Source organism: Crotalus tigris, unplaced genomic scaffold (genome assembly GCF_016545835.1).
Source record: "Crotalus tigris isolate CLP2741 ecotype Arizona unplaced genomic scaffold, ASM1654583v1 scf7180000017743.441908, whole genome shotgun sequence".
Lineage (NCBI taxonomy): Eukaryota > Metazoa > Chordata > Lepidosauria > Squamata > Viperidae > Crotalus > Crotalus tigris.
Genome location: NW_024096610.1, coordinates 253,441 through 264,866, shown reverse-complemented (window position 1 = coordinate 264,866; position 11,426 = coordinate 253,441). Strand labels below are relative to the sequence as shown.

Genomic DNA, 11,426 nt, shown 5'->3' with positions numbered 1-11,426 from the left:
TAATATTATGCTGGATAGAGAAATAGCTGGACCTGTTACAAAATAGTTGTCAGTGACAAACTAATGGTCACATACCAATAACATTTTCTAGATAAAATTAATATCCTAGAAATTAATTGCATTACGTGTCTGGTTAAGTTTAGGTCAGTGGTGTTTTGTAATCTCAGCAAGATTTCTTGCATTCTTTAAATGCTGTCTGCTTATTTCAATTAGTGCTGGATTCAAGGCAGCCTTCTAAAAGAGCAGAAATGTAGCTCTTAATGTACAGCAAGGCTGTGCAAACCATGAAACAGCAACTTCAAGACAATCCATCAAACAGATACTTCAAATATTCTGGAAGGAAAGAAATATATCTTGTGTTATGTCAAGAAAATCAGTTTGGGTGAAATAATTTTGATTTCTGTTTTGTAGCTAGTTATTTTTTTAACATCAGTGTGCTTTATATTCAATATGAAAGATTCCACAGGATGCTGGATTTCTGTAGCTGTCAAACTGAAAAACAGGGCCATCAATATTTGCAGTAGGAATAGTTAATGAAGACAATAGGTGCCTGGAGCTGTCACATTAGTAAAAAAATTTGAAGCTTACAGGTTTGTAACATACTGTATTAAAAGTAGAACAGTTGTTGCAGGCCAATCTACAAGGCATTTTTGGAAAGTTTCCTTATGTTATGGGAAGTTGTATAAGAAATGAAATCCACAATCTGGGACTATAGTAGAAACCAAAGGTCCCAATTAGTCATTGAGCAGCCTATGATGCTAGGGGCCCAGTACAAATCATTCCCCCATACCTGGATTTTTATAATGCCCTTCATGAAATTATAGGCTGCTTGAATATCATTATCCCTGGTTTGTAATGATAATACCCCTTATCTTGATATACAGGTTTTCTAACTGAATGCAAGCTCTGTATAAATGCTAAACTGGGCCTTGGGTATTCACATACTGATAATTGGTTTTCACAGTGCTTTTTTTCTGAAAAAAAAAAAGATGCCGGAACTCACACATGTCATACAACCCACCTTGCCTACCCTACAAGGTTCCATCCAAAAAAAGGTGCCGGAACTCTGTTCTGGGCGTTCTATGAGAAAAAAAGCCCTGGGTTTTCATTTTAAAACAAATAAGCTTTCTAGCCCTTACATTTATTAAGTTTGTAAGATTTAATAGACATGCATGTTGGGAATGGTCCTATTTCTGATTATTGTTTATGCGACTGCTCAAGGGATGGATTTAATTATTAGGGTGATATTCTTCAATATATTGTTATTATATTGCAATTGGTTCAGGCTGTATATTTTTAAAAATTCTATACCATTTAAAAACTGAAAGTAGGCCACAGGATGTTAAATATTCTCTTTGTTAGTTGATGAAAGATAGAGAAACTATAAGCAATAAAAGTCTAGAGCAGTGGTTCTCAACCTGTGGGTCAAGACCCCATTTGGGGTCGAACGACCATTTCACGGAGGTCGCCAAACAAGGCTGTCTGCCATTTTCCCCCCTTTTCTTTGGCCACACCCCTGGCACCTGGTGATGTATAAGTGGTTGGCCTAATCCTCAAGGTAGTGAGCCCATCCTCTAGAAAGTGTTACTGTATCAAACACTTCTAGACATCATCCTGGATTATAATGGATCCATCTAAGTAATGGATTATCTGGACTCATCTCAGTCAGGTTTCAGACCAGAATACAGTAGGGAGACAACATTAGTCTTGCTTTTTGATGACCTTGGGTGAACTGGATTGGAGGTATTATATTTATGGCCTGTTCTCTTTTAGAGTGCCTCAGGACTTGATGTATTTTCTCCTTCAGTTTAATATCTATCTGAACTTGCTGAGTCAAGTCATCCATTAGTTTGAGGTCCAATATCATCAGTATTATCCACATGACCCAGAATATATTGCCAACTTAGTGTAGAAAAATGCTCATGTCTCATAGGTGGGTTCTGCACAAAAGGATTACCTATATGCTAGGACAGGGGTGTCAAACTGTCAGCCCACAGGCTGGACACATCATGCGGAAGCCACACCCACCCCATTGCCGGCAATGGCAAAACTGTTCTGATACATTGCGCAACGTCATGTGATTTCGTGAGTTTGACATGTCTGTGCTAGGTAAAGTAAATCAGTCTTTCCTAACCTACTGCCCCCCACAACCTATAATTAGAGCCAAGCAACATGGCTAAAAAAATATTGGGAGATCTAATCCCAATGAATCTGGAGAACATCATATTGGGAAAGATAAAATAAATCACACTGGTTGATAAACATGGGATACACAGTGCCTGGCAGTCAAAATAATAAATACTATTCTGGAAAAATCTGATTTCCGTAACAGTTGTTTGGAATCTCAGCAGCTTGAAACAGACAATGTGAAACACATTCATCCTTAACAAGAGTATCCACTGACTGGATAGGATAGCCAAATTATTAGTTCAGTGCACACATAAAGTCTTAGCATATGTAGTTTGTGACGATCAAGTGAGCATTTGCCACTGAATACAATGCATGAAAAGAATATTTTGCCAAAAGGCTGCTAGTTTTAATATTTACTTTGGAATTAGCATAAAGTAAATTAGTTACTACTAATACAATCAGTGAAACTCGTCTTATTGCTTGAAATGGTGATAAATACTCTTTGGCCCCATCCTAATGAAACAGAAAACCAGAAACCTTTAGAAATGTGCATATAGAAGATAGTTTTGCTCAGTGGATTTAAAGCAGGACTGGAATTTGGACTTCCTGAGTTTCAGTTGCAACTTTTAGTCTATAAAGTAGGATGAGAAAGGAATTGTCTTGGAGAATTATTATACATTATTTTCTTTTTAACAATTGTTTAAATAAATTGAGCTCATATCCATATTTCTTTGCTGCTCCAGTTCATGAGGTTGACATAGAAGAAAACACAATTGCAACAGTATTGAACTATGGTTACTGCATTTCCATCCTTTAAGACGGTTACGCTTTTTCTTAGCTTAACACTATACTAACACTATACTAACAATGCGCTTAATTCTATCAACTTTATATTATGTCTAGCAGTAATTAGCTGGAAGTGGGAAATAAAAGTGAAAATCCACCTCCTGCTTATAAGTAGCAGCAGTAATGTAGGCAGGGTATGGTCAAAATGTCAAGATGGCAGCCACAATAGTGTGATTGAATCTCTGCTTGTTTTAATTCACATTAAGACAGGAGGAGCTCTGACTGCACTTTCACAGATACCACCTTGACTTTGTTAGAGAATGTCTCAAAGGATAGGACAAGGGAGCATCTGTATCTTTACCACTGTGCACTCAACTGCTTGCTGTCTGACTAGTCATTTTCTGCAGTAGTCTGTGCTCACAGAGTGAGAGGCTGGCTGGTTAGAAACTGCATACTTTCATGCTGTTATTTGAGGCCCCTCCTACCTTCAGCACCACTGGGATGACTAAGACTGAGGTTGGGATTTCTCTTTGCTTTTTGAGTGCTCTGTAATATCAGTGGTATATGCTAGTTACTTGCTAAGTTGGCCAATGATGATTGTGCCCCTGACGCTACTGGTTAAAATATTATAAAAACTTAAGGGAATAAATACTAGTACATCCCCAAAAGGCCTCTTTAAAAATATTAAATAATCAGCTTTTAGAAACAAGCAAAACAGAAAGTCTTCCAGGAATTTGCCCTTGAGATGGACTTAATTTTTTTAAATATCATTTTATTAAATAAAGAATAAGAAAAAGTCTTCACATTAGAGAAAATAATTTCAAAATTTCTACCTAGAATCACTTGTCTCTGCCAGTCTATTGTTCATGATCGCTAAAGCGCCAACTCCACCTGAAAAGTCATTTTGCCTGGTGTTGATGCAGACATTCCTGGGATAGCCATTGGCCGTCTCTGATAACTGCTTCTGCAGAAGTGCCAGGGAGACTTTGTTAGAAGCTGTGAGATCCCTCATAGAGATCATCTCACCTGAAAGCCTTCTCCCTTCTGTGTCACTATCATATTGTCCATCTGTTTCCATAGAGAAATTGTGCCGGCGGAAGCGGGATCCGGGTGTAATGGCATTGCGCCGCCCAAGGCGGGCAGCTGGCTTATTGCAATCTGGGCAACATCTGCATCGGAACTTTCTTAGCATCCAGTTTAAAACCTGCTTGATTACAATTGATATGACATTAAAAAGAGAATATATGCAGCATACCCCCATTAATATAAATGTGAAATTCCCAAATCTGTATAATCCCTGATTTTGGTAGACAGCATTTTGACTGCTCACCAGATCACCAAATCCAATGGTGCTGAAGGTGACAAAACAATAGTACAAGGAGTCAATATAATTCCATCCTTCCACCACTGTGTACATGGCAGAGGCACAGCAAGCTAGAGTAATGGCAAAGATTCCCAAAATTAGCATCACATGATAGACTGATGGCTTCCACCCAATCAGGCTGTCCACATCAGACATGGCAGAGCCCCTTCGGCAGGTAGGAGGTAGAAGGCCACTTCTTCTCAGCTGTCTCTCACGGCAAGCCTTCATGACCAAAGCCAAAAGTGAGATGATACGTTCTAGAAAAAGGTTGAAGAACAAGATGGTTCCAGCACACCCAAAGAGACCATAAACGATAAGGAAGGCTTTACCCGCTACTGTTGCTGGTGTGGACATCCCAAAACCTGGAAAAATAAGGAGATAATGAAGCTAAAGAAACAGAGGTGAGCTAAGATTATGTGATCATTGAGACTAAAAAGTTCATTATTTTGTTTTATTTTTTATCACAGTGATTTGCTGCTATTTAATAGTATTCCAAAACTATAGCATCTAAGGCAAACTGTCTGTGTAGTCATGTAACTATGGCCCTCACTCAGTGACATAAATTATTGCAATTGATTTGAGAGGATTAATACATTCATTAAAGCAGCCCATGAATCTTATTAAGTCAAGAGAAACAAGTTTTATGGGGACAGTGAATATATTTGGAATTCTGAGAGTATGTAATTCACATCCTCGTAAGTGGCTTCTGCTGTATATTGTAATTATAAGTATTAGTCAACAGGGATTAGTTTAAGGATTTAACACATTCAGAAACTTTTGGGAAAAGTTTTACTATTTGGAAGGTTTTTGGGATTTTCCAGATCTAAAATAAAACGTGGAAAGTGCCGCTTTTGAGATCTTCAAATATTTAACAAACCAGAATTATGACTCTGATCCATTAGATCACTCAGAGGTATTGCTTGACCTGCATTTTAAGATTTATAGTGAAGGATGATCCTTTTTTCAAAATTTCATCAGACATCACTCTGCAGCATTTCTTACAGTTAGATTTGTGTTTGGTAACATTGATATGTTTTTTAAATAGTGAAATCCAAATGTTTAATGCAAGGGGTTGTTTGTGCTTGTGTAGCTGTTGTGTGGAGGGACGGGAAGTCTTTAATAATACACTGGTAGTGGATGAATCAAAATGTGCCACTAACCCTGTATTGAAGAAGCAAAGCTATGATAATACACTACCAGGGAGTCCACAGCTGTAGAAATTTAGAACTCTGTGGGAAGACAAATTATACCCTTGCTTGAACTCTACATCAAAAGAGTTCTTTTCTGTGGCCTAAACAACTGAAGAACATTAAAAAATATATATAGGGCATTGTCCATTATGTTCTTGAGTCTTTCATCAGTAAATCATAGAGCAAGTCTTCCAAAGCAGCTTTATATTCCATGATGAACTCAATAATGGATTCTAAGAACAGGAAACCACAGAGAATTTGCTGCTTGACAGCTTCAGCTGGAAGAAGGAATGATATTGTGTAAATCTCTGACAATATTGCAGGGCAAACACAATTTTTCCATCTCAAATCATTGCAGATTCACACTTTTGGTGGTGTTAGAAGTAAAGTCTTCATCCTGGTTCATCCAAGCCGGGAATAAATAAGCAAACATGGTGACTGCTTTGGGAAGAAGGTTACAGTTTATTGCAGAAAGATGGTCTTCAGGAAAGTGCAGAGGAGAGAGAAGGGCAGAGAGCACAGACAGAGATTGAGCACATGGGCAGTAGGTTTTATACCCCCCCTAGCCTTTTGTTTGGAATAGTTTCCTGTTCCTGTGGCATGAACCTTGAGGCTGTTTCTGAGTGTTTGTCTAGGCCTTGATATCTGTGGTTTAATTCTATTATCATATCCTGCTTCCCAGGTGATGGGGCTGACTCCTAGAGTTTGGGTGGGGTATGCAGATCTTCTCTTTTGTCTTCTTGATTGCTCTGGCTCCAACTTTCTGATGGTTTTACATCTGCATTTGTACAGGGCTAAAGTCTTGCTTGGGGCAGAGAGATAGATTTGGGGCCAGGTTTGGTTTTAAAAAGTCCTTTTGAGGAAAAATATATTTTTCTGCCCTTTTTAATATTTCCTTCTGGGCTAACTTTCATCAATCGTGTGTCAGCCCTTCAGGTTTGACCAGACTAGGAAACCCTTTTATCTAACTGCTGCCTTGGATGTTTCCTCCTGTCCTTCAAGACCATTCTATCTGCCCTCCATAAAGTGCAAGGATGACAATAATCTATGTTTATAGTGTGATTTAAAATTTCAAAAGCCTGCACGTCATAGCACAGGTATTACATAATAAGCCCTATAGTGGTTATTGGTTTCTAAACTCTAAGTTCACACATTACTTCACTGCAAGCAGGGAGTCATGTCTGTAAATCCTGTTTCTATGATAATTGTTTTCATCATACTGTATATCATTAAAGGAAACAAATAGAATGAATGCCTTTTACTATGTTTGCTTCCATGAATCTACAACGTTAAACCATGGAATTTAGCTGATTCACTGGGAACTCCACTTCCCTAGAGAAATTTGGTGACGTTGCTATGTAGCTATATGGCTCAATGAGAGAGAGCACATGCTTTGCATGTAGAAAGTGCTGGGTTTAATCCCTGCCACCAGTAAATAAGATTGAGAAAGATAAGGATACAGCCCTGGGGGAGTAATTGTTACACTGTGTGAAAAATAGTGAAATAGATTGCCTAATATTTATGTATCTGTTTTATATAACCACTCATTTCACATGAATGACTCTGGATCAACAATTAAAAACAAGAAAGCCTAATTATAGTACAAATAAAGAACTAAAATGAAAACCATCAGAAAAACCAATTAAGCAGTTTACAACTTCTGATTTGATGTAAGGCAACTTTCTCTAAGCCAGGTAGTAAGCTGAAAAAAAAAATTCTTAGAACCTTCACTGCATTGCAAATTTTACAGTACAAATTAAAATGCTAATATTCAAGACGTGGAATAAATATGCTTATTATGCAAGTAACTAATAACAAGTAAAATGAATTAAACTCTTTTTATAAATGGAACTGCTAACTCACAATCAGAAATGCTCAAACAAGACTAGCCTTTATTATTTTTTATTTTATTGCAAGCTTTACTTTTTTTAATCATATGAAATTGGGTTTTTCTTCATCAATGTAAGGTAAGGTAAGAAACTTCTTCTGCATTTTAAGTTAGCCATGGGGATTCTGAAGGAAAATCAGTCTGACCACCATAGAATTAGACACAACTCATTGACTCATTTTAGAAATAGCAAACATGCTGTGTGGCAACACGAGCAATTTATAAGCATGGGAAAGCAGACCTCTGTTGGTGGGCCAGTTGTTAGAATGAAGGCACAGTAGATTAACTTTACAGAGCCACCAGGAAACAAAAATCAAAACAAAATGTGGAGGTTTAGAACTTTTCCCTACTTTGGAGTGGAAGTAGTATCCCTGTATCCTTGAATCTAGAGAAAGTTATACCAGTGTGAAATTTGCTCTCCCCAGTGTTAGTTTCTTTCCCAGTCACTTGACTTCTCTCCAAGATAATGAGACATAAAATCTAACAGATTTTACATGTGAAGAGGCTGTTGGAGATGTTGGTATAAAAACGTCTGCACAGCTAAGGATAATTTAAGGTTAACTTAGTCATTTGTTGGATATGAGATGAAGGCAATGCCAAGGGGCCACAGAAGAAAAAAATACATTGCCCAGGTATGTTTGTGTTGCAGTTAGGTCCAAGGGGGAAAAGATCATTAGGGTGCTCAGTGGAACTTAGAAAATTGTCATGGCTACCATATGGATTCACTTTACAGTAATAGTTTACATGCATGCTTTTGGACAGCTTGATGTAGTGTTTAAGACATCAGCGGAGAAATTATGAGATTATGAGTTCCAGTCCTGCCTTAAGTACAAAACCAGTTGGATGATCTTGGGCCAGTCCCCCTTTGTCATCCCTAAGAAGGAGACAATGGAAAACTGCTTTAGAAAAATGTGGCCAAGAAAACTGCAGGGACTAGTCGAGGCAGTCACCAGGAGTCAACACTGACTCAAATGCACACCTGCAGGATTTTGGAACCATTTGGATAGAGAGAAAGTTTTTTTGGGGAGAAACTGGAGTGAATTGATAACTGGGAACTCTGCTCATTTCTCAGTTCTAAATTTCTTTCTCAGCTCGAAGTTTGGTTCTGTTTTCTCTCAGCAAAGTTCTATGTCCAACCAGGCAGTTGGAGGAAGCAGAATGAAGGAACAGGACTGAAGCCTAAGAAAGAAGGGAAGAGAGAATCAGAATCCTGTGATGAAGAGTCAGGGAAGGTTGTGCTATGTCATTAATTGGTTGTGCTTCAGTATCTATTTTTTATAAATTAAAAACAACCACTACCTCTGAAGGCAATATTTATGAAATATTTATTTGGTAATACCTGTTTTCATAAATACTAGATTAGTGTTGGATTTATTTGGGCTGTTTTATTTGGCTACTAAACTAAATTAAATGGCAACAAAGAGCCATTCAGTGTCTATTTTTGCTACCCAAATATGATAGCCTTAATAAATAGTCCAGTAATTGAATTTTATGTGAGCTGCATCTTTTCAGGTTTGTAATACTATAGAAACATTTGATAAGAAAGAACAAAATCTTTTCTGCTCTGACTTTCCCAATTCTACTTTATGGAAAATATCTCTACTATGGAAAACAAGCTGTCAGAAATAATTTGTTTTTTCATATATTTTTGGAAAAGATAAAAAAAATAAATTTAATTCAGTGCCAAGCAGCTCGTACCATCTAGTACAGCGGTTCTCAACTGTGGGTCGCGACCCTTTTGGGGGTCGAACAACGCTTTCACAGGGGTCACCTAAGACCATTGGAAAACACATATTTCTGATGGTCTTAGGAACCGAAACATCCGGTTCTCTATCCAGCCACTGCTACCACCCTCCTCTATCTGGCTGCTGCCACCGCCCTCCTCCCCCTCCTCCGCCAGCTCCTCTACCTCCAGGGCACCCTTCTCCTCCAACAGCGCCTGGTCCTGCCGCTGTAGCGCCATCGTGCGCGTCCCCGATGCCGCCCCGGGCCGGCTCTGAGCCACTGGGCTGCTCTGCTGCTGCTGCCGCTGCTGGCTGAGCTGAGCTGAGCTGTGGCACCGAGCCAGTCTCCATGCCTCCTGGTTGCCGGCTGCACTCCACCCCCACCACCCTCTGCGCCGTGCCGGAACCTCCCCCATGCTGCCCATCCTGCCTCCCTCACCATCGGAGGCCGCCTTGGCCCTCTGGCACCTGGCATGGCCCTGGGGCTGGCAGGCAGGAGTGGCTCCTTCCTGGCTCGCCAGGCTCTGGGCCTCGGAAGCAGCCAGGCGGCAGGCAAGAGGGAGAGGCGGCGGCGATGCCAGCATGTGTGTCAGAGGCCAGCCGGCCAGGCTGGGAGGAGACAAGCGGCGCCTTCCGAGCGAGAGTTGGTGTTCCGGCCGTGCCCCTCTCGCATGCGACGAATCGGGGAAGGGTCGTGGTGGTGAAGGGCTGCATGGTGGAAAGGGGAAAGGGGCTCCCGTTACCCTGCTGCTGCGATGGCGCTCAGGAGGATGGAGGGGCGGCAGGTCCCAGGTGCGCAGCTAGGAGAGGACAAGAGGTGCCGGGATGAGGTTGGCGGGCGCAAGAGGGCGGCCGGCGGCTCTGAGGTGCGCGGATCCTCCGCATGGCTTCCAAGGTCCTGGAGGTGCCGCTGCTTGGTTCTCCGCCAGGCTCTCCTCCAGAGCCTCTCGCTCCTCCCCGGGCAATTGTGTGGAGCTGCTTTCCCCTTCAATCTCCTTCCCACTCCATCTCCTTCCTTTCCCCTTCAATATTCCTTCCTTCCATCTCCATCTCCATCCCTTCCCCTTCAATCTCTCTCCTTCCTTCCTTCCTTCCTTCCTTCCTTCCTTCCTTCCTTCCTTCCTTCCTTCTTCCTTCCTTCCTTCCTTCCTTCCTTCCTTCCTTCCTTCCTTCCTTTCTTCCTTCCTTCCTTTCCCCTTCAATCTCCTTCCTTCTCCATTTCCTTCCTTTCCCCTTCAATCTTCCTTCCTTCCCCTTCCCTCCCTCCCAACATTTTTGAGCAAGGAAGATTAAGCTTCTCCAGCGAGCATTGCTATATTGTTTTTGTGATTAATCACTATGCTTTAATTATGTTCAATTCGTAACAATGAAAATACACCTTGCATATCAGATATTTACATTATGATTCATAACAGTAGCAAAATTACAGTTATGAAGTAGCAACAAAAATAATTTTATGGTGGGGGGTCACCACAACATGAGGAACTGTATTAAAGGGTCACGGCATTAGGAAGGTTGAGAACCACTGATCTAGTATGAAATAAAATGTTTGTTTTATTCTTAAGAAATGATACAGTTGTTTAAATGCTCCAAGCTAGGTCTCTTGCTGAGGAATTATACGATCTGGAATCCTGACACTATGATTTAAGTATTGAATCGGATTGAATTGAATTAATTTTACAAATCACTGATATAATTTGAATATTTCCAATTTCATTTAATGATTCAATTTATTTGCAAAATCTATCTGATTCAAAATTCTGCTCAAATTGACTTCAAACCAAATCTTCTAACTGAAGCTTAATGTGGCTCTATTAAATCTACATGATCTTTAGATTACAATAGTTAACTTGCCTATAGGAGTAATCCAAGACTTTTCACTACTGTAGGCAAAAAGGCACTCCCTCATCCTGTGAATCCATTTACCTAACTAGATTGGAAACTGAATTATACTTCAGTTAACAGTGGCCACTGCACCTAAGATAATTGCCTACTTTAGAGGATACAGGACAAATTTCAATCATACACAACTGCCTTCCTTAGAGCTTCCTGCTGCTTTCCATTCCTTCTCCCCTTATAGATATAATCTAAATGGAATGCTTCACTCTATTGGAACATATCCACCATCTTTGCTGCATCTCCAATCATTGTTACTCAACATAAAGCCCTTTCAATGCAATCTGCGCTTGGTTCCATAAATTGGCTGGAATAATTTTGCATTGGCTGTCATATTACTAGTTGTGCTGAGTTTAATGGCCAATAAAATACCTTTACAATTAGGCTAGAATAATAATATGTCCAATTCATTTTACAGCTGCACTTTACATTTCTTAGTGTGCTTTTTA

General features: G+C 40.0%; 1 protein-coding gene across 3 annotated transcripts in view; it reads right to left on the bottom strand.

Moving 5' to 3' along the window:
• Window positions 1-3,671: 3,671 nt before the first annotated feature.
• The window catches only part of LOC120306668 (potassium channel subfamily K member 12-like), a 51,237-nt gene continuing 43,482 nt past the window's right edge, over window positions 3,672-11,426 (bottom strand). For all 3 annotated transcript variants that reach the window (XM_039340285.1, XM_039340284.1, XM_039340286.1), the window contains exon 3: window positions 3,672-4,641. In XM_039340285.1, the coding sequence (XP_039196219.1) occupies window positions 3,746-4,641 (896 nt within the window). In that variant the 3' untranslated portion in view covers window positions 3,672-3,745. The remainder of the gene's footprint in view (window positions 4,642-11,426) is intronic.